The sequence below is a fragment of the Somniosus microcephalus genome, chromosome 6 (genome assembly GCF_052327205.1).
Source record: "Somniosus microcephalus isolate GS21.2 chromosome 6, FLI_Smic_1.0, whole genome shotgun sequence".
Classification (NCBI taxonomy): Eukaryota; Metazoa; Chordata; class Chondrichthyes; order Squaliformes; family Somniosidae; genus Somniosus; species Somniosus microcephalus.
In genome coordinates, this window is record NC_140992.1 from 202519602 (window position 1) to 202547156 (window position 27555).

At 46.5% G+C, this 27555-nt stretch overlaps 1 protein-coding gene across 2 annotated transcripts in view; it reads left to right on the plus strand.

The window, feature by feature from the left end:
- Positions 1-27555, plus strand: part of nlrc5 (NLR family, CARD domain containing 5) — a 350789-nt gene that overhangs the window by 301915 nt on the left and 21319 nt on the right. For both annotated transcript variants that reach the window (XM_085991231.1, XM_085991232.1), the window contains 6 exons: positions 7906-7989; positions 10712-10795; positions 13790-13873; positions 16682-16765; positions 18781-18864; positions 22116-22199. In XM_085991231.1, the coding sequence (XP_085847357.1) occupies positions 7906-7989; positions 10712-10795; positions 13790-13873; positions 16682-16765; positions 18781-18864; positions 22116-22199 (504 nt within the window). The remainder of the gene's footprint in view (positions 1-7905; positions 7990-10711; positions 10796-13789; positions 13874-16681; positions 16766-18780; positions 18865-22115; positions 22200-27555) is intronic.

Consider the following 27555-nt stretch of genomic DNA (forward strand, 5'->3'; position numbering starts at 1 on the left):
GTTGGAGGCATCCGTAGTGAGGGCGACCGTCGCGCCCGGGAGTGGGTGTGCGAGCATAGTTGCATCTGCCAACGCCGCCTTGGTATCGCGGAACGCCTGGTCCATTTGCAGTGTCCAAGTGAGAATATCCTTGCCCCACTTTCCTTTTAGTGCTTCATACAGAGGTTGCATTAACCGGGCCGCCTTGGGGACGAAACGATGATAAAATTTACCATCCCCAAAAACTCTTGCAGGGGTTTGACTGTGTGAGGCCGCGGGAATGCGGTAACTGCCTCTACCTTGGTGGCCAGTGGGACTGCGCCCTCTGGGGTAATCCTGTGTCCCAGGAAATCAATACTGGTTACTCCAAACGTGCATTTGGCCGGATTGACAATAAGGCCGTGTTGGCTGAGCTGGGTGAAAAGTGTACGTAAATGAGCCATGTGTTCTGTCGTATCCTTGCTGATTAGGATGTCGTCGAAATGCACAAAAATGAAGGGCAGATCCCGTAAGACAGAGTCCATCAACCGCTGGAATGCTTGAGCTGCATTTTTCAGACCGAATGGCATGCGGAGGAACTCAAACAGGCCGAACGGAGTGATGACTGCCGTTTTGGGGACGTCTGGAGGGTGCACCGGGACTTGGTGATAACCACGAACGAGATCCACTTTAGAAAATAAAAAGTTGCCAGCCAGATGTGCCGAAAAGTCTTGGATGTGGGGAATAGGATACCTGTCCGGTGTCGTGGCGTCGTTTAAGCGTCTGTAATCCCCGCAAGGTTGCCATCCGCCGCCTGGTTTGGGTACTATATGCAGTGGGGAGGACCAAGGGCTGTCCGAGCGACGGATGATCCCGAGGTGCTCCATGGTCTGGAACTCAGCCTTTGCGGCTGCCAGATTGCCGGCTTCTAATCACCGCGCCCAAGCATAAACGGGTGCTCCGGTCATGGAGATATGGTGCGCCACCCCGTGCCGTGTGACTGCAGCCGAAAAGGTAGGCCTGGTGAGCTCCGGGAATTCGCCAAGCAGGCGCGTAAACCTGTCTTGCGACGGAACCGCACAGACAACCGACCAGGACACGGCGGTGCTGCGGTGGCAGGGCACTGCGTGGAAAGTGGACGCATTAATGAGTCGGCAGTTTTGGACGTCAACCAGCAGACCGTTGGCACAGAAAAAAATCAGCTCCCAGGATGGCCTGTGAGACCTTAGCTGTAATAAAGTCGCAGACAAAACGCTGACCGGCAAAGGTTAAGTTTACTGTCCGTTTACCGAACGTACGCATGGCAGCGCCGTTTACTGCCACGAGGGAAGGCCCATGGCTGCCAGATAGTAGGTCCAGCTTTGAAGCTGGCAGGATGCTGCACTGTGAACCAGTGTCGCACAGGAATCGTTGGCCCGTAAGGGAATCCGTAACGTAAATGAGTTTGCCCGCTGAGCCCACCGCCATAGCTAACTTGCCGTGCTTTTCAGACCCTGTCGTCCGTCTGGGAGGGCGCGGGCTTGTTGGAGTTTTTTCCGGGGGGAAACTGCAAGGAGGCCGGCAGCATCGAGCTTTGGTGCCGAAACGGGCGTGGTACGCGCACCCTCCTGCTGGGGGAGGGCTGGACTTCACTTGCGTGGGGGAAAGGCGCCTCGTGGCTGCACAACATTGCTGAGTAACAGTAAATATCTTGTCTGCCTTTGCAGCGAGTTCGGCACAGTCTGTGATGGGAGTATTGGCCAAGGCCGCCTGAACAGGTTCGGGTAGCTGGCAGAGGAAAAGCTCACGGAATAAAAAGCATTGGGGTTCCGCACCCAACAGCGTGAGCATTTGGCTCAGCAGTTCTGACAGTTTTGAGTCCCCGAGGCCGGGCATGGAAATAAGCTTGCGTGCACGCTCCGACTTATTAAGATCAAATACCTGTAGCAAACGGGCTTTGAGCGCTTCGTACTTGCCCTCCTCCGGTGGGTTGCCAAGGAGGCTGACGACCCGCGAGGCCGTGGCACTGTCGAGAGCGGAAACCACATAATAATAACGGGTCGCATCCGCTGTGACCTCCCGGAGTGCGAACTGTGCTTCTGCCTGGAAAAACCACGCTGCCGGCTGCTGTTCCCAGAACTGCGGCAGTTTAAGGGCGACGGCGTTCGTGTTCATCCTCGACGAAAGTTGTCCGATGAGATCGGGGTCACCAATGTAGGAACGGAGGTTCCTATCTGAATAAAGGTCTTCGACTCGATGAATCAAATCAACAGGTTTTAATGAACAACGAAGTTAACAGGGAAACTACAGGAGAAACAGTACACAGGTCTAATCAGCTTGCTGGGCACTCGACGACTGCTGGAAGATTCTGGAAGCTGACGTCATGATGTCATCGCGTTCTTCGCGCCACTGGCGGTCACGTGATCGGCGTCATGACATCATCACGTGGAGTGCAGGAAAGTACAATACAGTACAGTTAACAGGCAGTTTAAAGGTGCAGTCCGCGGCTGCACTACACTGTAGTTAAAGGGATTATTACTAATTGTTCTGAGACCCTTGGTGGCTCCGCCACAGTATATTATTACTGTTATTTATTTAACATAAGAACATAAGAAATAGGAGCAGGAGTAGGCCATTTGGCCCCTCGAGACTGCTCCACCATTCAATAAGATCATGGCTGATCTTCTACCTCATCTCCACTTTCCTGCTCTATCCCCAAATCCCTTGATTCCCATAATATTCAAAAATCTATCGTTCTCTGTCTTGAATATACTCAACAACTGAGCCTCCACAGCCCTCTGGGGTAGAGAATTCCAAAGATTCACCACCCTCTGAGTCAAGAAATTTCTCCTCATCTCAGTCCTAAATGGCTGACCCCTTATTCTGAGACTGTGACCTCTGGTTCTAGACACCCCAGCCAGGGGAAACATCCTCCCTGCATCTACCCTGTCAAGCCCTGTAAGGATTTTGTATGTTTCAGTGAGATCACCTCTCATTCTTCTAAACTCTAGAGAATATAGGCCTGTTTGTTTGATGGTCTCTTGTTAAGCTTAGCCTAATAGTTTATATTGAAAACAAAGCCTGATCTGATACTCTACCACTTATCAAAGTCAAAGGGAGAATCTGTGGGAGCATTAGATAAATTCAGTAGCAAAAATAATGAAGAGCTACAATGCTCTGTTTCTTATCCTTGGTATGTGCCAAAAGCATACCTGATATCAAGGATAATGGGATATTGCTACAAACATGACGGGCAGGAAAAGACCAGTTGATCCATCAAGCCTGCCCCACACCCATGATGCCAGGAGCATCCTGACTAGACATTTCCTACCTCCAGCAGCCATGTCATCTGGGAGAGGAAAAGAAACCAGAAAAAAAACACGGCCAATAAAGGGGGGGGCGGGGAGGGGAAATCTGGAAAATTCCTCTCCAACTCCCTCAGGCAATCGAAACCAGTCCAGGAGACCACATAGACTATGTGTACATTAACTATTAAACCTTTTCTATGATGCGATCTCTGCCCCAGCCAAGAACTGGTCCAGCTACCTTTTGAACATAGGAACAGGAGTAGGTCATTCAGCCGCTCGAGCCTGTTCCACCATTCAATTAGAGCTTCTAACATCACCCCTGACCAAGCTCTAATTTTAAAGTTATGTCCCCTCGTTCGGGACTCCCTCATCAGAAGAAATAGTTTCTTTCTATCTACCCTATCAACTCCTTTAATCATCTTAAACACCTCAATTAGATCACCCCTTAACCTAACCTACTTCAAGGGAAATACAAACCTAGCCTATGCAACCTGCCCTCATAATGTAACCCTTTTAGCCCGGTATAGTTCTGGCAAATCTGCGCTGCACCTCCTCCAAGGCCAATATATCCTTCCTGAAGGTATGCAGAGAGTCGACACACACTGCACAAGCCAGCAATGTATTCCAGAGGCTCACCACTCTCTGGGGAAAGAACCACTGCCTAACATCCAGTCTATTCCTACTCTTGTGTAGTTTGAGTGCATGACCCCTGGTCCTCCCCAATCTGTCAAACTGAAATAATCTTGGCATGCAATCCAGCCGTTGCATTATTTTATATACCTCTGTCAGGTCACCTCTAAGTCTACGCTGCTCAAAGGTTTCGGGTGTGTCAAAGACTTAGCTGTGAGGGTGACCTAAAATACGGAGGCTGATAAATCTAAATTAAATGGGTAAAGACTAAAAATTCTAACAACCCCGTGGAGAGGGGGAGACAACAAATTATCGATCAACTTTGGATTTTATTTAAATAATATTCTACTTTTGCACATGTGTTGCAGTGGACAGTCAATGTGGACTTTCCAGTAAGGAGTCTCTGGTATTGGTAATTTATAAGAACATAAGAAATAGGAGCAGGAATAGGCTACTTGGCCCCTCGAGCCTGCTCAGCCATTTAATAAGATCATGGCTGATCTTGGGCTCAAAGCCACTTCCCCGCCCTCTCCCCATAACCCTTCACGCCCTTATCTTGCAAAAATGTGTCTATCTCCACCTTAAATGTATTGAATGACCCAGCCTCCACAGCTCTCTGGGGCAGAGAATTCCACAGATTTACGACCCTCTGAGAGAAGAAATTCCTCTTCATCTCAGTTCTAAAAGGGCGACCCTTTATTCTAAAACTGCGCCCCCGCGTTCTAGATTTCCCCACGAAGGGAAACATCCTCTCTGCATCTACCTTGTCATGCCCCCTCAGTATCTTATATGTTTCAATAAGATCACCTCTCATTCTTCTAAATTCCAATGAGTATAGGCCCAGCCTGCTCAACCTTTCCTCATAAGTCAACCCCCTCATCTCTGGAATTAACCTAGTGAATCGTCTCTGAACTGCCTCCAATGCAAGTATATCCTTCCTTAAATAAGGAGACCAAAACTGTATGCAGTACTCCAGGTGTGGTCTCACCAATACCCTGTACAGTTGTAGCAGGACTTCCCTGCTTTTATACTCCAACCCCTTTGAAATAAAGGTCAACATTCCATTTGCCTTTTTGATTACTTGCTGTACCTACATGCTAACTTTTTGCGTTTCATGCATAAGGACCCCCAGGTCCCTCTGAACTGTAGTATTTTGTAATCTCTCTCCATTTAAATAATAATTTGTTTTTTTATTTTTCCTGCCAAAGTGTATAACCTGGCACTTTCCCACATTGTACTCCATCTGCCAAATGTTTGCCCACTCACTTAGCCTGTCTATATCCCTTTGCAGATTCTTTGAGTCCTCTGCACCACTTGCTTTCCCACCCACCTTTGTATCAACCGCAAACTTGGCTACATTACACTTGGTCCCTTCATTTAAGTCATTAATGTAGATTGTAAATAGTTGAGGCCCCAGCACTGATCCCTGTGGCATCCCACTAGTTACCGTTTGCCAACCGGAAAATGACCCATTTATCCCGACTCTCTGCTTTCTGTTAGTTAGCCAATTTTCTATCCATGCTAATATATTACCCCCAATTCCGTGAGCTCTTATCTGATGCAGTAACCTTTTATGTGGCACCTTATCGAATGCCTTCTGGAAATCCAAATACACCACATCCACTGGTTCACCTTTGTCCACCCTGCTCATTACCTTCTCAAAGAACTCCAGCAAGTTTGTTAAACATGATTTCCTTTTCATAAAACCATGCTGACTCTGCTTGACTGCATTATGATTTTCCAAATGCCCTGCTAATGCTTCCTTAATGAAGGACTCCAGCATTTTCCCAACGACAATGTTAGGCTAACTGGTCCATAGCTTTCTGTCTCCCTCCTTTCTTAAATAGGGGTGTTACATTTGCGGTTTTCCAATCCTCTGGGACCTCTCCAGATTCCAGGGAATTTTGATATATTGCAACCAATGCATCCACTATCTCTGCAGCCACTTCTTTTAAGACCCTAGGATGCAGGCCATCTGGTCCAGGGGACTTGTCATCTTTTAGTTCCATTATTTTACCAAGTATTATTTCCTTAGTGATAGTGATTGTCTTTAGTTCCCCACTCCCTGTGGCCCCTTGATTATCCATTATTGGGATGTTGTTAGTGTCTTCTACCGTGAATACAGATACAAAATATCTGTTCAGAGTCTCTGCCATTTCCCTGTTCCCCAGTTTCGTCCTCTAAGAGACCAACGTTTACCTCAGCTACCCTCTTCCTTTTTATATACCTGTAGAAGCTCTTACTATCTGTTTTAATGTTTCTTGCTAGTTTACTCTCATAATTTATCTTCTCTCTTTTTTAGTCATCCTTTGCTGGTTTTTAACATTTTCCCAATCCTCTGGTCCCCCACCAATCTTGGCAACATTGTATGCCTTCATTTTCAATTTGATACCATCCTTTACTTCCTTAGTTACCCACGGATGGTGCTCCCTTCTCTTAAAATCTTTCTTTCTTACTGGAATATATTTTTGTTGAGAGTTATGAAATATCTCCTTAAATGTCTGCCACTGCATTTCAACTGTCTTACCTTTTAATTTATTTTTCCAGTCCACTTTAGCCAGTTCTGCCTTCATGCCACTGTAATTGCCTTTGTTTAAGATCAAGACATTGGTTTGGGATACAACTTTCTCACCCTTCAACTGAATTTGAAATTCACCCATGTTATGATCACTCTTTCCTAGAGGATCCTTTACTATGAGATCATTTATTAATTCTGTCTCATTACACAGTACCAGATCCAATATAGCCTGCTCCCTGGTTGGTTCCATTACATACAGTTCGAGGAAACCATCCCGGATGCACTCTATGAACTCCTCCTCAAGGCTACCATGGCCAATTTGATTTGGCCAATCAATATGGAGATTAAAATCACCCATGATTATTACCATACCTTTTTTACAGGCCTCCATTATTTGTTGATTTATACTCTGTCCAACAGTATTGCTACTGTTCAGGGCCTGTAGACTATGCCCACCAGAGATATTTTCCCTTTATTATTTTTTATCTCCACCCAAACCGATTCTACATCTTGATCTTCTGAGCCAATATCACTTCTCACCACTGCACTGATCCCATCCTTTACCAACAAAGCCACCCCATCTCCCTTTCCTTTCTGTCTATCCTTCCGGATTGTCAAATACCCTGGAATATTCAGTTCCCAGCCCTGATCACCTTGCAACCACGTCTCTAATGGCGATCAGATCATACCCATTTGTATATTTGTGCCATCAACTCATCTATCTTGTTACAATTGCTGCATGCATTCAGATATAGAGCTTTTAACTTTGTCATTTGACCATTCTTCCTTGTTTTGGCCCCATTTTCTGTTGCACTCTTATTTTTAAACATTCTGTCCCTTCCTGTCACACTCTGGTTATCATTTCCCCCATCTCTATCCTGCTCTATTGCTTTCTCATTTCTCATTGACTTTTTAAATTCCCGCTCACCTGGATCTTCCCCCCCCCCCCCCCCCTTCACTATTTAGCACTACAGGAAACTTTTTTTTATCCGGCACCGACGGGACTGGTGTGCTGCCGGTTGATCAAAAAGTCCGGATTACAGAGAGGTATACTTATTAAGGTACGAGAGCCCCATACACGGCCACAGATCCAAGCATCCCTGTTGCATGGCAATAGGTGCAGGAACCCCAGTTACACGGCCACAGATCCAGGAACCCCTGTTGCATGGCAACAGGTGCAGAAACCCTGGTTACACGGCCACAGACCCAAGAACCCCGGTTACACGGCCACTAATATGAAGTAAAACTTACCTGAACCTACTCCTGAATTTTGCCGGTTAAGAGAGATTTCCGGTTATTTAGGTGCTAGTAAAAAGAGAGTTTCCTGTATTTAGTTTTTGGACTTGTGTTAAATATGACGTTAATATGACTACAGATAGTTTTAGCGAATCGTTTTGGAAAGTGCAGGTTATTGTGAGGAGGTTAGTGATATATTAAACATATTAAACCAAGGGTAGCTTCGGCATTCGGTACATTTCAATGGTGTACAACCTTTCATGTTTTCACCACTAGCTTGACACAGAACAACATCACCGCAGCCGGCGGAGAGAGGCTGGCGGAAGCTCTCAGACAGTGCCCATCGGTGGAAGAGATTCAGTGAGTACAGTGTATTGTCATGCTGATTGGTCACGTTATGGTTTGGATACGATCCGCTTGACTTGAAGAGTGAGCACTGACACCAGCTCGCTTTGTGTACCGTCAAGTCACTGCAAACAATTTGCCTTCTCCTGAATTTTGCTTTTGAAAAAGGGGCTAAATTTTCATCTACGTCAAGTTCTTAAATGGTTCAGAACTGCTGCCAATTCCACCCGAAAGGTCAAATGCAGGTAGCATTCAATTCTCCAGTGTAACCTCATTTGCTTAAATATTCATAGCACCAGGTTACAGACTCGGGCAGGTGTAGGAAGCACGTTAGTGATGGGACAGGGAAATTGTGTGTATGTGAAATTTAAAGGGATAGGAACAATTTGAAGAGAATGGCCCAGAAATTCGGGTCGGGGGCTTCCCGCGGGTGCAAGCCCCCGACCTGCACTTACCTTGCGCGCCGACCGTTGAGCTGTGGGCCCCCGTGGAATTCCGACCCGGGGCCTGGTCCAGCTGCTGGCACGCAGTGCTTGCGTATCCCAGGGGCGCAGTTAGTTCGATGCGTCCCCTGGGATCACGTGGGGAGCAGGGAATGCTCCATTCATAAGATTGACAGGAAGACCTGTCAAAACTTAGAAATACTACAGCCCCAAGACAGCACTAAATCTTCAAATACATTTTTTTTAAACTTAACTATTTTTAAATAAACTATAAATTACATGAAATAACTATTTTAAACAATAATTTAAATTTTTGAAAAAAGTAATTTTATTTTCTAACGGGGCTAAAAATAAACTTACCATGCTTTAAAGTATTTAAAAATAATAAATGTGGAAAAAATGTTTTAATTTTAATTAATTCACCACTTACCTTGTAAAAAGCAGGCCTTGCGCCTGCTTTTTAAATGTGTAAATTCTGCAGACTTACCCTCCCGGGAAAACCTGCAAAAAAAAACGAAGTTCGATGCGCACGCGTAGCCTCTCCCGCGCACGCGTTCGAACTCTGAACCCCTTCTTTCAGGGAAACGGAAGTGCCGGTTTCCCGCGCATGCGCAGTGCATGCAGGAAACCGGCACTTCCTACGGGTGAGTACCCCGTGCGTACTCACCCATGGAGACCCGAATTTCTGGACCAATAGCTGAAAAGGGGGGGAAATTTCAGAAAGCCATCTCAACCCATGAAGTAGCCTTTACAAAGTCTGAAGGGGCAAGGGATTAAGAAATGGCAGGAAAACAGAAAGGAAAGGGGAATTGTGGAGAGAAGTGACAGAGCAGCCAAGGAATTGATCCTCTTGTTTGATGGTTGCGAACATTGAGGTTTTTGATGCATGATGTTCTCGCGAGGAGGGGTGCCCTCTGTGCCACTCCACTGTGCCATCCCATAGGCCAAGAAAGTGCGGCCAAGTTTCAGGCCGTAGCTGTCCCTGGATGTGCCCGCCCGTTGCTGCAGAGTGGCTGCAGGTGTCCATGCAGCAGATGGCACAGCTCAGCATTTGCCTCTTTACTGACCCAGACCCTCAGAAGGCAAGCCTCTCTGACAGGTAGGTGTGCCAGGGCCTGTAGAAATGAGTTGGTGTCACCTTGGTGGGTACAGCCTATCTGGCAACGCTGGCTCTTGGCCACCCCAGTGATTTCTTTCATTGTACGTCCCACCTAAAGCCTGGCACACTGTGATTAGAGGACTTCTGCAGACCTATCCAGAGTAATGACTAGTCAGGCATTCACACCAGGTCCATTGTGGAGGTGGGGAGGAGGGTGGCGGTGGGGAGTGGGTGGGCGTGGGATGGGGGAGGGAATCAGTTGATGTACCTTCCCTTGGAAAGAGAAGCCTCCTCATCAGCACTGCACCTTGCCAAAGTGAGGTATTTCCATCTCTCTCTGCAGATGTGAGTGTACAGGTGCTGATGTGGGGGCCTGGAGCATTTCTCTGGCAGGATGATCTGCCCCCTCCTAACACATCAGCTCGGAGGTTTCCAACTGGAAATCCAGCTGGTGCCAGTAAAGGGAGCTGAGGCCAAAGGGAATAACTAATAATTGGCACAAAGGCTCATGAAAGCCTAGCCCCTAACACAGTACAAGCAAGAAAACAGAAAAGGCCCAGAAATGACCAAAAACACTTACTTTTAAAATCTTTCCACTTGAAGAGTGTACAATAGAAAACCCCGGCCTATTATCAGCAGCAGAGCGAATAGAAAGTGAAAATCCCAAACCATTTCCACACTCACTATTCGGGGTGAATATTCTGGATTCTCACCCGCTGCGAGCACAAATCGGAAAATTGCGCCCCTGATTTTCCTATACGCGCGCTGGGAAATCTACCTCATCAATTCCCCTCACTACCTTTGCTGGCTGTGTCATATGTCAAAGTGAACCTGCGATCACTGCCAGTTCCTGCGTGCGATTTGTCTCTGGTTTCTGACACATTGTTAAAAGGAACCTGAAAATAGAAACAATTGTTTTTTTTTCCCCTCTGCAAATCAGCCATTTCCTAATGTTTATCTATCAGATTCGGATTTTTAAAATTCTGTTAAAATCAAATCGGAAATGGAAATTACTTTTCCCAATTTGACTCTAACCCGAAGGCGTTTCAGCCCAAATATTGTCCAGCATTTTCTTTAAAGTGTCCTGGTGTTATCACTTACAGCTGATGTAATGGTTCACCCGTGTATGGCTAATGATTGTTGAATACTCATGACGATTTTTTTAACTCCCGCCACCGCCAATATAAACTTATAGTTTGTCCACGAACAAGATCGGTGATCAAACCGCAAAGAAGTTGGCTCAAGCCCTGCCAGAGCTGCCCTGCTTAAAGATTCTGAAGTAAGTGTTGTCTTATATTCACTTCCGTGTGTGTGCTTGCTGTGACTGTGTATAAGAACATAAGAAGTAGGAGCAGGAGTAGGCCATACGGCCCCTCGGGCCTGCTCCGCCATTCAATAGGATCATGGCTGATCCGAACCTAGACTCACGTCCACTTCCCTGCCCGCTCCCCGTAACCCCTAATTCCCTTATCAGCTGGGAAAATGTCTATCTCCGTTTTAAATTTATTTAGTGTCGCAGCTTCCACAGCTCTCTGAGGTAGCAAATTCCATAGATTTACTACCCTCTGAGTGAAGAAGTTTCTCCTCATCTCAGTTTTGAAAGGGCAGCCCCTTATTCTAAGATTATGCCCCCTAGTTCTAGTCTCACCCATCAGTGGAAACATCCTCACCGCATCCACCCGATCAAGCCCCCTCACAATCTTATATGTTTCAATAAGATCGCCTCTCATTTTTCTGAATTCCAATGAGTAGAGGCCCAACCTACTCAACCTTTCCTCATAAGTCAACCCCCTCATCTCCAGAATCAACCGAGTGAACCTTCTCTGAACTGCCTCGAGAGCAAGTACATCTTTTCTTAAATATGGAAACCAAAACTGTACGCAATATTCCAGGTGTGGCCTCACCAGTACCCTGTATAACTGCAGCAAGACTTCCCTGCTTTTATACTCCAGCCCCCTTGCAATAAAAGCCAAGATTCCATTGGCCTTCCTGATCACCTGCTGCACCTGCATACTAACCTTCTGTGTTTCATGCACCAGGACCCCCAGATCCCTTTGTACTGTAGCACTTTGCAGTTTCTTTCCATTTAGATAATAACTTGCTCTTTGATTTTTTCTGCCAAAGTGCATAACCTCACACTTTCCAACATTATATTCCATCTGCCAAATTTCTGCCCACTCACTTAGCCTGTCTATGTCCTTTTGCAGGTTTTTTATGTCCTCCTCACTTACTGCTTTCCCTCCCATCTTTGTATCGTCGGCAAACTTGGATACGTTGCACTCGGTCCCTTCTTCCAAATCGTTAATATAGATTGTAAAGAGTTGGGGTCCCAGCACTGACCCCTGCGGAACACCACTAGTCACTGATTGCCAACCCAAGAATGAACCATTTATCCCAACTCTCTGTTTTCTGTTAGATAGCCAATCTTCCACCCATGCCAGTATATTACCCCCAATCCCGTGATTTTTTATCTTCTGCAGTAATCTTTTGTGTGGCACCTTGTCAAATGCCTTTTGGAAGTCCAAATACACCACATCCACTGGTTCCCCTTTATCCACCCTGTTTGTTACGTCCTCAAAGAATTCGAGCAAATTTGTCAAACATGACTTCCCCTTCATAAAACCATGTTGACTCTGTACGATTAAATTATACTTATCCAAATGCCCTGTTACTGCTTCCTTAATGATGGACTCCAACATTTTACCAACCACAGATGTTAGGCTAACTGGTCTATAGTTTCCAGCCTTTTGTCTACTTCCCTTTTTAAATAAGGGCGTTACATTAGCGGTTTTCCAATCTGCTGGGACCTTTCCTGAATCCAGGGAGTTTTGGAAAATTACCACTAATGCATCCACAATCCCTACCGCTACATCTCTCAAGACCCTAGGATGTAAGCCATCAGGTCCAGGGGATTTATCCGCTTTTAGTCCCATTATCTTACCGAGTACCACCTCCTTAGTGATTTTAATCGTGTTTAACTCCTCCCCGCCTATAGCCCCCTGTTTGTCCAGTGTTCGGATATTTTTAGTGTCCTCTACTGTAAAGACTGATACAAAATATTTGTTCAGCATTTTTGCCATCTCCATGTTCCCCAGCACTAATTTCCCGGTCTCGTCCACTAAGGGACCAACATTCACTTTAGCCACCCTTTTTCTTTTTATATAGCTGTAGAAACTCTTGATATCTGTTTTTATATTTTTTGCTAGTTTACTTTCATAATCTATCTTCCCTTTCTTAATTAATCTTTTAGTTATTCTTTGCTGGCTTTTAAATGCTTCCCAATCTTCTATCCTCCCACTAGATTTGGCTACTTTATATGCCCTTGTTTTCAGTCGGATACTATCCTTTATTACTTTACTTAGCCACGGATGGCTGTGTTTTCTTTTACGCCCCTTTTTCCTCAGTGGAATATATTTTTCTTGAAAGTTGTGAAATATCTCTTTGAATGTACATCACTGCTCATGTACCGTCTTACACTTTAATCTATTTTCCCAGTCCACTTTAGTCAACTCTGCTCTCATACCTTCATAGTCTCCTTTATTTAAGCTTAGTATGCTGGTTTGAGATCCAACTCTCTCACCCTCCAACTGAATTTGGAATTCAACCATGTTATGGTCACTCATTCCAAGGGGATCCTTTACTGGGACATTTTTTATTAATCCTGTCTCATTACACAGGACCAGATCTAAGATTGCCTGCCCCCTGGTTGGTTCAGTAACATACTGCTCAAGGAACCCGTCCCTAATGCACTCTATGAACTCTTCCTCAAGGCTGCCCTGCCCAATTTGATTTGTCCAGTCAATATGAAAGTTAAAATCCCCCATGATTATATCAATGCTCTTGCTGTAGTTTATTAAGGTTCAATCCATTTCTGTATAAAGAACTATAATCAGTCGAATGAGGACATTTTGTTGGCTATTTCCACACTTCTAAAATTCATGCTGATTCACCATGTACCATAACTTGGGGTTCATTTTAAAGAAAATTTCAGTGATATATAGAGCGGATTAAAGTCTGCGTCTGTTGGAGGGAAATTTTAACCAAACTTTTCCGTCGGGAACCTGACAGGATCAGGTGCAACGCTGGTTTCACACATTGAAAATGGAGAGCAATATTGGGCGGTGACTAACATCGGCGTTCCACCCAATCCTGAGGGTTTCCCCACCTGCAGTGGGGTTAAAATGACCCCCTTGATGTTTATTGTGCTTTTGCCTGAAGGCCACAGCACAACTGGAGTAAATAATAATCTACACATGTCTACCTCTCCATTCAGCCTTCATTCCAGTGACCTCAGCACTGATGGTGGAATAAGCCTGGCACAGGGCCTCGTGCAGTGCCCGAGTATCCAAGAGATAAGGTGAGGGATGCTCTAGGATTCACTCTCCTCTTGTTAACAGCGGCAAACAGCAAAGTTTGGACTGACGGTTGTCACTTGAATATTAAAAATACATTCTGATGAAGAACGTGTTTTAAAGATGCTGTTGATTGTCTGTCTTTTTTTGTAAGGAAAGGTTTGCATTTATATAGTGCCTTTCATGACCTCAGGACGTCCAATTTACAGCCAATTTTGAAGTGTTATCACTGCTGTAATGTAGGAAACGCTGCAGCCAATTTGCACACAGCAAGGTCCCACAAACAGCAATGTGATAATGGCCAGATAATCTGTTTTTGTTACGTTGATTGAGGGATAAATGTTGGCCAGGACACCAGGGATAACTATGTCGCCTTTGGTTCTTTTGCCAATCACCTTAAATCTGTGTCCTCTGGTTTTCGACCCTTCTGCCAATGGGAACAGTTTCTCTCTATCTACTCTGTCCAGACCCTTCATGATTTTGAACACCTCTATCAATTCTCCTCTCAATCTTCTCTGCTCTAAGGAGAACAACCCCAGCTTCTCCAGTCTATCCACGTAACTGAAGTCCCTCATCCCTGGAATCATTCTCATAAATCTTTTCTTTCACATCCTTCCTAAAGTGCGGTGCCCAGAACTGGACACAATACTCCAGTTGAGGCCAAACCAGGTGGAGCAGGCTCGAGGGGCCAAGTGGCCTATTCCTGCTCCTTTTTCTTATGTTTCTTATGCTCTTTATACAGATTCATCATAACTTCCTTGCTTTTGTACTCTATACTCTATTCATGAAGCCCAGGATCCCGTAAGCTTTTTTTAACTGCTTTCTCAACCTGCCCTGCCACCTTCAATGATTTGTGCACATATACCCCCAGGTCTCTCTGTTCATGCACCCCCTTTAGGATTGTACCCTTTAGTTTATATTTCCTCTCCTCATTCTTTCTACCAAAATGTATCACTTCATACTTTTCTGCATTAAATTTCATCTGCCATGTGTCCGCCCATTCCACCAACATGTCTATGTCCTCTTGAAGTCTATCACTATCCTCCTCACTGTTCACTGATCCAAGTTTGTGTCATCTGCACATTTTGAAATTGTGCCCTGTACACTTGCATCCAAGTCATTAATATATATCAAGAAAAGCAGTGATCCTAGAACCGACCCCTGGGGAAGACCACTGTATACCTTCCTCCAGTCTGAAAAACAACCGTTCACCACTGTCACTTAGCCAATTCCGTATCCATGCTGCCACTGTCCCTTTTATTTCATGGGCTTCAACTTTGCTGGTAAGCTTATTATGTGGCACTTTGTCGAATGCCTTTTGGAAATCCATGTACACCGCATTGCCCTAATCAACCCTCTCTGTTACCCCATCCTCCATAAACTGCAAGTCATGCACCACACCATGCTTTGCATTCTTACCCGCACTAAGACCCTCATCCCTATTGACACTGTCCTTGCCAAGCTGCACAGGCTCCCCATGCATCAGAGAATTGATTTTAAGATTTTTATCTTAGCACTTGTCTCCTAATCAGAGGTCATGGGTTCGAGCTTCCCCCTCCAGAGGCTTGAGCACATAATCCAGCCTGATGGTTCACTGCAGTCTTCTTCTTCTTAGGCAGTCCCTCGGAACCGAGGATGACTTGCTTCCACATTAAAAATTAGTTCTCAGGCGACTGATGAGTCCAATGGGGTACCTACAATCTCTGTCACAGGTGAGGAAGATGGTGGTTGAAGGGGTGGGTGGGTGGGGTGCTTGGGTTGACGTGCGCTGCTTGCGCTTGGCTTCCGCTTGCTCCCGGCGAAGAGACTCGAGGTGTTCGGCGCCTTCCCGGATGCTTCTCCTCCACTTTGTGCGGTCTTGGGCCAGGGATTCCCAGGTGACAGTGGGGATGTTGCACTTTTTCAAGGAGACTTTGAGGGTGTCCTTGAAGCAATTCCTCTGCCCACCTGGGGCTCTCTTGCCCCAGGTGGGCAGTACTGCATTGTCAGAGGTGACATCTTTCAAATGAGATGTTAAACGTCTCGGGTAGATGTAAAAGATCCCATGGCCCTATTCCGCAGAAGAACAAGGGAGTTCTCCCTGTATCCTGGATATATTTATCCCTCAACCAAAATCACTAAGAACAGATTCATCTGGTAATTTATCTCATTGCTGTTTGTGGGAGCTTGCTGTGTGCAAATTGGCTGCTGCGTTTCCTACATTATAACAGTGGCAACACTTCAAAAAAGTACTTCATTGGCTGTAATCCACTTTGGGAGGTCATGAAATGTGCTATATAAATGCAACTTATTTCCTTCTTCTATTTACCCATCAGGAGGTGCTGCCCACTTCACAGACTGCAATTGTTGGGCAACCCTATATTATGAAGATTAATATTTAAAATAAAAACTTGCACAGAACACCCTGCCATGTTCAGAGATGCATTAAGAAATCTTGAGATCCCTGGGCACCAAGAACATTCCCCCTTCCCCACCCCCCGATCCATTGAAACACAAACGACTAACAAAATGCCTAAAGATTAAATATCCAACTTTGCTAAGAGTCACAGAGGCTTCAAGAAGCTCTTCCACCACCACGCCCCGCCCTACTGCGAGGCTGGCGATGGTGTCTTCCACTTGTCCCGCTCCGCTCACCAGCTTCTTCGACCGCGTCTCCCGCCACCTGGGACCACTTGCAGTGTGGGGGTGGGGGGGAGCCCCGTGTTTGGCAAGAGCCCCACAGGCCCGTATGTTACTGCAGGTCCTGCCTTGCCTTGTTGATGTGAAAATGCTGTGTAATAATACTCACTGCAGATTTTCTTTTTCCCCTGCAGTTTACCTGAAAATAACATTGGGAACAGAGGAGTGATGGAGCTCGCAATGGCCCTGAGAAAAATGAAGTCTTTAAAGAAGCTTGAGTAAGTGTCTCGAATCCAGTGTGCGCGAGACTGAGTGAGACAACCAGGGCCTTAATACACGGCTTTTTAATGAGGTTTCTTCCTTCAGTCTTTAAGTTATCATGCCTTTTTTTCATTGTGCAATCCAGATTTTTCCCTGAAAAGTGTTGAAATTATTTGATAAATAATCTTCCCACATCCATTTTATTTCTTCGAAACTGTAACAAAGTTCCAACTGTTGTGTGGGGTATCTTCACACAAAGGGTAGTGGAAATCTGGAACTCTCTTCCCCCAGAAGCTGTGAGGCTAGGGGTCAATTGAAAATTTCAAAACCGAGATTTTTGTTAGTTAAAGGTATTAAGGGATATGGAGCCAAGGTGGGTAATTGGAGTTAAGATACAGCTCAGCCATGATCTCATTGAATGGCGGAACAGGCTCGAGGGGCTGAATGGCCTACTCCTGGTAGAATGTTCCTTATTCTGCCTCATAGTGATCATTTTTCAACAACAATAACAAGACTGTGACAGGATCACACGATGTTATATCAGGAATCACTTTAGAACCAGTAAGGTTCACCGTCAAAGAATGGTTCACCTGCTGCTGTGTGTACATACCCTGGTGCCCAGTCAGGGGCGGACTTTTAGCTGAGCTTTGAGAGCAGGCCAACCCTGGTGGTCTCATGAGCGTGTTGCGTCTGAAATGATTCAGAAACCAGGAGGCTTAAGCTGTGGACTGAGGTTGGAATGGTTTATTCTGGGGTTACCACACTGCCGCAGGATTCGCGGGCCCCAATTCCCCTGCAGTGATCCACATGGCGAGCCCTCTGGTTTCAGCCATGTTGTCTGTCATGCAGTGAAGCCTTGTTTCTTCTCGATGGTAAGGGAGGGAAGACAGGGTAAGTGGGAGGATCACCTGCTTGTCAATAGATTCACAGTGACATTGGTGGAGGATCAATGGCTGGTCGTGCAATTGGCCAGTTAATGGGGCATGGTACAAAAACAGCTAAAGACTAGGGCAATACATAAAAATAGGGAGACTCCGCAGTGTGGACATCTTTTTGTGAAGCGTGATCATGGAGTTGAGTGCACTTTTAACTCGGAGATACAAGACTGAGTCCTGAGTGAAAGTCCCAGACGGCGAACCCTCAGATGTTGAATTTGCAAGGCTTAGCTTAATATCTCCTAGTGTGGCTCAGTCTCAAATTCTGTCTGATGACATTCCTGTGAAGCGCCGTTGGATGTTTTATGACATTACGGGTGCTATATAAATGCAAGTTGTTGTTGTTGTTAGCTGAGTCCCACGAGGTGGAGGGTGCAGATGGAAAACTGAGGACAGTAGGTTCACTCCCATACTGTTCGAATGTACCTATTGGTGGATCAGTGCCCATGGAATATTTGCAGGATGAGCTATCCCACCTTCAGATTAAGGAAGATACAACTGCTGCAGACAGCAACCCTGTTGGGAATCATGGAAAGAGGAAAGTATCACAAACGATTTATTTTTTTAATCTCCGTAATTCTTCACGCAAAAAAAATCTTTAAACAGGAGAAAAACACACTGAGATATGAAGCACATGGTAAAGCACACTAGGAAGCATATGCTAATTTATGCATCACTAGGAATGTTAAAAGCTATTAGCATAAATTTATTTATAAAGCTTCACTAATGCACATCTATAGCACTGAGAACCACAGATCCTTTGAGTGCTCAGAGCTCCCCATGTATCAGATGGTAAGTATCCTTCCCGATTTAATACCGGAAGGGCCTATGTTTGATTTCTGCTCTGTGTTGAGCTGGGATGATATCAGCCAGGGTGATAGGAGGGGACACTTGCATTGGCTTTCACTAGCACTGGCCAGAGAGGGGTAAAAATCAGCTGGGGAACTCTGCCCCTGAAGGCTAAGCAGGGACCCAGGAGAGGAGGGGTGTATACAAGGGAGAAAAAAACAACATGTTTGTTCTGTAGAAAACTTTGCAAACATTGCTGTGATCTTCAGGGTGTTGGGATTTACTAACCTCAGTATTCTTTGTTCTAGCCTTCGGTTGAACAGATTAGATAACAACGTGGCTGAGAAGCTTGCAGCTGGACTTGTATGCTGTCCCAGTATTGAAGAGGTCATGTAAGTATTACATCTCTCAGATGCAAAGTAGCTGTGTGACTGCTGGCATCTGCAAATTCAAATTAACTGAAGCTTCAGCTTAATACGGTTGCCATGGTTTTAATCAACAACATCGCGCTGGCTGTCATTTTAAGACACATGAACAGATTTTGAGTTAGTCGCAGAAAGGTTCAATTTAACAGTTTCCTTCCTGCTTCACCCTCAACATTTGTTGTTTTGTTTAGAATGAACTACAGAAGCATTGTTCAAACGCTAAAGAGCTCTCTCTCTTTTCTCTAGTGGACAGCTCATCTTGTTCCGCTGTCCATTTCTCCAGTGCCAACCCAGACCCAGTGCCAAGCTGCCAACTGTGGCAGAGATGGCAGTAGCCAATGCAGCCATCCAGATTATAAAATACAGGCACATTTTTCTGTTTTCATTCCTCTTATAGCGACGGGTCTTGCAGACATGTGTCTCCTATTTGGACTGGTGATTAGTTTTATAGACCCTTGCAATACATTTCTTGCCCATCCCAGCAATGGGCATCATACATCTCTCAACAATGTATCCTTCATCCGACGGCAAAGGGAATTCCGCGCTCAAAAGATCATTTTAAGGGTATTTGACAAGTAGTACTTCATCCAGAAAAGGTTAAAATCAGAATTTGAATCTAGAGTAAAAATGTTTAACTGGGGAAAGGCCAATTTCAGTTGGATGAGAACGGACTAGGCCCAGGTAAACTGGAATCAAAGATTGGCAGACAAAACTGTAATGGAACAATGGGCTGCCTTTAAAGAGGAAATAGTTCAGGTACAGTTGAGGTACATTCCCATTAGGGGGAAAGGCAGGGCAACTAAAGTCAGGGCTCCCTGGATGACAAAAGAGATAGAGAATATGATGAAGCAGAAAAAGACTGCGTATGACAGATGTCAGGTTGCAAATACATCTGAGAATCAGGCTATATATAGAAAGCTCAGAGGAGAAGTGAAAAAGAAAATAAGAGGGGCAAAGAGAGGGAATGAGAATAGAATGGCAGCCAACATAAAAGGTAATCCAAAAGTCTTCTATAGGGATATAAATAGTACAAAGGTAGTAAGAGGAGGGGTGAGGCCGATTAGGGGCCAAAAAGGAGACCTATGCATGGAGGCAGAGGGTATGGCTGAGGTACTAAACGAGTACTTTGCATCTGTCTTCACCAAGGAAGAGGATTCTGCCATAGACATAGTAAAGGAGGAGGTAGTGGATTTACTTGATAGGATAAAAATTGATAAAGAGGAGATATTAGAAAGGCTGGCTGTACTTAAAGTAGATAAATCACCAGGAGCAGATGGGATGCATCCTAGGACGCTGAGGAAATTGAGGGAGGAAATCGCGGAGGTACTGGCCATAATATTCCAATCCTCCTTAGATACAGGGGTGGTGCCAGAGGACTGGAGAATTGCAAATGTTACACCATTGTTCAAAAAAGGGTATAAAGATAAACCCAGCAACTACAGACCAGTCAGTTTGACCTCCATAGTGGGGAAGCTTTTAGAAACAGTAATCAGGGACAAAATTAACAGTCACTTGGACAAGTGTGGATTAATTAAGGAAAGCCAGCACGGATTTGTTAAAGGCAAATCGTGTTTAACTTGATTGATTTCTTTGATGAGGTAACAGAAAGGGTTGATGAGGGTAATGCAGTTGATGTGGTGTACATGAACAAAGACGTTCAACAAAGTGCCACATAATAGGCTTGCCAGCAAAATTGAAGCCCATAGAATAAAAGGGACAGTGACAGCACGAAATGGGCTAAGTGACAGGAAACAGAGAGAAGGGGTGAACGGTTGTTTTTCGGACTGGAGGAAGGTGTTCCCCAGGGGTCGGTTCTAGGACCACTGCTTTTCTTGACATATATTAATGACTTGGACGTGGGTGTGCAGGGCACAATTTCAAAACTTGCAGATGACACAAAACTTGGAAGTGTAGTGAACAGTGAAGAGGAGAGTGATAGACTTCAGCAACACATAGACAGGCTGGTGAAATGGGCGGACACGTGGCAGATGAAATTTAACGCAGAAAAGTGTGAAGTGATACATTTTGGTAGAATGAATGAGGAGAGGACATATAAACTAAATGGTACAATCCTAAAGTGGGTGCACGAACAGAGAGACCTGGGGGTATGTGTGCACAAATCATTGAAGGTGGCAGGGCAGGTTGAGAAAGCAGTTAAAAAGGCTTATTGGATCCTGGGCTTCATAAATAGAGGCATAGAGTACAAAAGCGTAGAAATTATATGATGAACCTGTATAAAACACTGGTTCGGCCCCAACTGGAGTACTGTGTCCAATTCTGGGCACCGCACTTTAGGAAGGATGTGAAGGCCATAGAAAGGGTGCAGAAAAGATTTACGAGAATGATTCCAGGGATGAGGGACTTCAGTTATGTGGATAGACTGGAGAAGCTGGAGTTGTTCTCCTTAGAGCAAAGAAGATTGAGAGGAGATTTCATAGAGGTGTTCAAAATCATGAAGCTTCTGGACAGAGTAAATAAAGGGAAATGTTCCCATTGGCAGAAGGGTTGAGAACCAGAGGACACAGATTTAAGGTGATTGGCAAAAGAACCAAAGGCGACGTAAGAAAAAACTTTTTTACTCAGCGAGTGGTTAGGACCTGGAATGCACTGCCTGAAAAGGTGGTGGAGGCAGATTCAATCACGGCTTTCAAAAGGGAAGTGGATAAGTATCTGAAGGAAAGAAATTTGCAGGGCTACGGGGAAAGGGCGGGGGAGTGGGACTAGCTGAAGTGCTCTTACAGAGAGCCGACACGGGCTTGACGGGCTGAATGGCCTTCTTCCGTGCTGTAACCATTCTATGAAGGCACAGTCTCACAATGCCACATCTGAAGATGAGTCCTCTGCCCTTAGACTCTGCTTGAAAGCAGATCTCAGGTGGACCTAAAAGATCCCATGGCACTATTTGAAGAAGAGCAGGGCAGTGCTGTCGATTCGGCCCCGCTTTGTAAATGGGGAACCCCAGTATATTGCAGAAACATTCCCACTTGAAGTGTTTCTATAATATAAAGGAGTGAATGATGTTGAAACACCAAATGCGGAACCATGAGCCTTTTCCTACATGTAGCAGAGTGACTCATGAGTTTCGGGTTTTTCCCACTCGTGGGAGAAAGTCGCCGATCTGCAATGCCATATATTCTACAGTTTGATGACTGAGATCCTGAAGAAAGATGTTCTTTAAAATTCTAAACATGCCCACTTTTTCCTGCACTTCCTCACAGCTTGTCCTGGAATAACATCAGTGATGAGGGTGCGGTGAGGCTGGCTGAAGTACTACCGAGAATGCTATGTTTAAAGAAACTAGAGTGAGTACAACATTGAACCCCAGTGATGGATAATGTTGGCAGGGCTCTGAGCTGGTGCAAGGTATTCAACAAAAAGAGTCTTGACTTTCAACAGATACAACGGCACGCTGTGTAGTAGCTAACGATAATATGCAGGATTTGGTCATTATCATCCACTAATTATGTGGCTACTGTATATGTATCTTCAAAGATAAGCAATTCCTCTGCTGGATATAGGGTTCAGCCACTTTGCAGTATAAATGTATAGGAGATCACATAGGGACCTACACAAGCCACATATGGGAATTGTCAGCTTTTGTTTCTGGAAATAAGTAAAAAAAGAATCATGGTTGGTACTGTTTATATAGTTGGTACTATAAAATGTATGTTGCGTTGTTTTTTAAAATTATTATTAGTAGCTGGAAGTGTATGTAGTGATGAACATAAATGCCTTTCATACTCTGTCATTGTGGCTGTATCTATACACTTTAGTTGGTAACATTAACTGCAGTACTTGTACATGTGACATTGGCCCAGAAATTCGGGTCTCCACGGGTGAGTACGTGCTATGTACTCACCCGTAAGCCCGATGGAAGTGCCGGTTTCGTGCATGCACTGCGCATGCACGGGAAACCGGCACTTCCGTTCCTCTGAACGAAGGGGTTCAGAGGTCGAACACGTGCGCAGGGGAGTCTGCGCGTGCGCTTTAAACTTACGTTTTTTTTACAGGTTTTTCTGTGAGGGTAAGTCTTTAGAATTTAGAAATTTAAAAAGCAGGCGTAAGGCCTGCTTTTTACAAGGTAAGTGGTCAATTAATTAAAATTAAAACATTTTTTCCACAGGTTTATTATTTTTAAATACTTTAAAGCAAGGTAAGTTTATTTTTAGCCCCGTTAGAATATAAAATTATTTTTTTCAAAAATTTAAATTATTGTTTAAAATAGTTATTTAATGTAATTTATAGTTTATTTAAAAAATGTGATGTTTTTAAAACATTTATTTGAAGGTTTACTGCTATTTTGGGGCCGTAGTATTTATAAGTCTTGACAGCTCTTCCTGTCAAGACTTATGAATGGGCTTTTCCCTCCTCCGATTGGCTCCCCATGGCCCACGTGATCCCAGGGGACGCATCGAACTAACTGCGCCCCTGGGACACGCAAGCACTGTGCACCGGCAGCTGGGCCAGGCCCCAGATCGGAATTCCACGTGGCCCTACAGCTCAACTACCGGCGCGCAAGGTAAGTGCAGGTCGGGGGCTTGCACCCGCGGGAAGCCCCCGACCTGAATTTCTGGGCCTATCAAGGGGTCAGAGTGCACCCTGAATTTAAATTCAGGTAATTAAATAAAAATCAGGAATAAAAAGTTAGTATCAGTAATGGTGACCATGAAACTATCGGATTGTTGTAAAAACCCATCTGGTTCACCAATATCCTTTAGGGAAGGTAATCTCCTGTCCTTACCCGGTCTGGCCTATATGTGACTCCAGACCCTCAGCAATGTGGTTGACTCTTAACTGCCCTCTCAGTTGTACCAAACCGTTACAATGAAGTATCACTGTGATGAAATATTCCATTCATCACTCATCAGTATTTCTCTGCCTGTGACTGTGGTTGGTTTCAGTTTCATTTCCATTGTATTGTACTGTGTGTAGGGCTCCGCTCATACCTGGCTCCTATGTAAGCTGGCCCAGCCTGCAGCACATCCAGTACGGCAGACCTCTGGATGGAAGATACATTCTCCTCTGTGTGTTACCTTCTAAGTCAATAAAAGCCTTGTTTTGTTTCGCTAACATCGAGTCTCGGATTTATTGAGGCACATCAATTTTATTGACTTAATTTTCAACACAATGGATCAACTCTTGAAACCCGAACGTTTGGATTTGGACCAGCATGCTTCGGACGCATCGGCACGCTTCGGACACTGGTTTATGTGTATGGAATTCTTCCTGGACAATTCCGCAGCCGTCAAAGACGCTACGGACGCTGCGAGTGTGAAACTCAGAATTCTGCGGAATTGGGTAAGCCACCGGGTTTACCCCTTCATCCAAGACGCCGACACGTACCCGGCCGCCTGCGACATCTTAAAGGCGCATTACCAGCAGCCTACGAATGAGGTGTATGCTAGGCATCTGCTCGCTACTCGCGCACAGCGACCTGGGGAATCGGTGGAGGAGTTCCTAGGCACCCTGAAAACGCTTGGCAAAGACTGCAAGTGCCAAGATGTAAAAGCCGCAGTGTACACTGACGAGCTTGTTCGCGATGCCTTTATCACAGGCCTCAGCTCCACTTACATCCGGCAGAGACTGCTGGAAAAAACGGGATTGGACCTGAAACAGGCTGCGGACACAGCACGATCCCTGGATGTGGCCCAGAGAAACTCGGACGCCTACTCTTCAGCCCGCGCCGTCCACGCCGCCACGTGTGCACCAAGGGCGCCGCCATCTTGGAAGGCATCTTCCCCGCCCGGCAGCCCGACACCATCGGGGCCCCGCTCTCCCCCCAGAAGCCCTACGACAGCCGCGACGCGTCGGGGACCCAACTGCTACTTCTGCGGGCAGCCGAAGCACACCAGAAACCTGTGCCCGGCGAAAGGCACCACCTGCTTTAAGTGCGGTAAGAAGGGGCACTTCGGGAAGGTGTGCAGAGGAAACCCCGCCGGAAAACCCGCCACCGCCGCGTGTGCGCCGTGGGAGCGGCCATCTTGGACGCCATCTTGCCCGACCTCGTGGGGTCCGCCATCTTGTGAGCAGACAGCGTGGACGCCATCTTGTCTCGACCAGGGCCCTACAGTGGCATCGGTCACAGTGGACCAGACCAGGCCGCACCCGCTATCCAAATCAATGGTGGACATCGAGGTAAACGGGTGCAGGGTTAAATGTTTAATTGACAGTGGAAGCACGGAGAGTTTTATCCACCCTGAACTGGTACAACAGCTCTCCCTAAAGGTGGTCCCTACTCGGGGTACCATCTCTATGGCTGATAAAACCCAGACATCGACCATTATGGGTTACTGCACGGTACAATTGTCCGTTAACGGAACTGTATACGATAATTTTAAAGTATTAATCATGAAGAATCTATGTGCGAGCGTGATCTTGGGCCTGGATTTCCAGTGCTACCACCAAAGCATCACGCTCAATTACGGTGGGTCCCAGCCGCCCCTCACAGTGTGTGGTCTGGCTACCCTGAAGGTAAAGCCGCCTTCGCTATTCACGAACCTTACCCCTAACTGCCGGCCAATAGCGACCAAAAGCAGGAGGTACAGCTGGGAGGACAGGCGGTTTATCGCGACCAAGGTAGACAGGCTCCTGAAAGAGCGCATTATTGAATGCAGCAATAGCCCGTGGCGCGCCCAAGTGGTGGTGGTAAGGGGTAGCGAGAAGAAACGGATGGTGATCGACTATAGCCAAACGATTAACAGGTACACCCAACTAGACGCCTACCCGCTACCCCGCATATCAGAAATGGTGAACCAAATCGCCCAATACCAGGTGTTCTCCACCATCGACCTCAAGTCAGCGTACCACCAGCTCCCTATCAGACCAGAGGACCGCCCGTACACCGCCTTCGAGGCGAACGGACGCCTCTACCAATTCCTCAGAGTCCCCTTTGGGGTGACGAATGGGGTCTCGGTCTTCCAGAGGGAGATGGACCGCATGGTCGATGACCACCACTTGCAGGCAACCTTCCCCTATCTCGACAACGTCACCATCTGCGGTCACAACCAGCAGGATCACGACTCGAACCTCGAGAGGTTCCTGAAAACCGCACAAAAACTCAACCTCACCTACAACGAGGACAAGTGCGTTTACAACACCACGCGCATCGGCATAATAGGCAGCGTGGTGGAGAATGGGGAAATCGGACCAGACCCCGACCGATTGCGCCCCCTACGGGAGCTGCCCCTGCCCAACACTCCCAAAGCCCTGAAAAGGTGCCTGGGGTTATTTTCTTATTATTCCCAATGGGTCCCCAACTACTCCGACAAAGCCCGCCCCCTCTTGAAAGCATCCTCTTTTCCGCTCCCTGCTGAGGCCCACGCCGCCTTCAAAAGCATTAAGCGGGATATTGAGCGGGCCACGCTACAAGCAGTGGACGAGAACACTCCCTTTCAAGTGGAAAGTGATGCGTCTGACTTTGCCTTGGCGGCCACCCTCAACCAGGCGGGGCGGCCCGTAGCTTTCTTCTCGAGGACCCTCCAAGGGCCCGAGATCAGACACTCCTCCGTAGAAAAGGAGGCCCAAGCCATCGTGGAGGCAGTGCGCCACTGGCGCCACTACCTAGCCGGCAAACGCTTCACCCTACTTACCGACCAGCGGTCGGTAGCGTTTATGTTCAATAATAAACAGAGGGGGAAGATTAAAAATGATAAGATTCTTAGGTGGCGGATCGAGCTCTCCACCTTCGATTATGACATCATTTACCGGCCAGGGGCCCTTAACGAATCCCCCGACGCCCTCTCACGAGGGATGTGTGCCAGCGCCACCGGGGATCGGCTACAGACCCTCCACAATGACCTCTGCCACCCAGGGGTCACGTGGCTGTTCCACTTCATAAAGTCCCGCAACTTACCCTACTCGATTGAGGAAGTTCGGTCCCTGACCAGGAACTGTCGCACTTGCGCTGAGTGCAAGCCTCGGTTCTACCGCCCAGATAGAGCCCACTTAATCAAAGCTACACGGCCCTTTGAGTGGCTCAGCTTAGATTTCAAGGGCCCCCTCCCGTCCGTCGACCGCAATGTTTACTTCCTGAACATTGTGGACGAATACTCTCATTTCCCATTCGCCTTCCCCTGCCCAGACATGACCAGCGCCACGGTCATTAAATGCCTCAACAGCCTGTTCTGCCTGTTCGGTATGCCGAGCTACATCCATACGGATAGGGGGGCGTCCTTCATGAGTGAAGAGCTACGCCAGTACATGCTGTCCAGGGGGATCGCCACGAGCCATACCATCAGCTACAACCCCCGGGGTAACGGTCAAGTGGAGTGAGAGAACGGGACAGTATGGAAAGCAGTCACTCTAGCTCTAAGGACCAAAGGCCTCCCTATCTCCTGCTGGCAGGAAGTCCTCCCAGATATGCTCCACTCGATACGGTCGCTATTGTGTACTGCCACTAATGCCACGCCTCACGAGCAAATGTTTGTCTTTCCCCGGAAATCCACCTCAGGCGTATCCATGCCATCATGGCTCTCCACCCCAGGTCCGGTATTCATGCGAAGGCATGTGAGGGGCCACAAGACGGACCCTCTCGTGGAGTCAGTGCACCTACTCCACGCCAACCCCCAATACGCGTATGTCCGGCACGCCGACGGAAGGGAGGACACCGTGTCCATAAAAGACATTGCCCCAGCCGGTAACGACAACAACCACGATAAC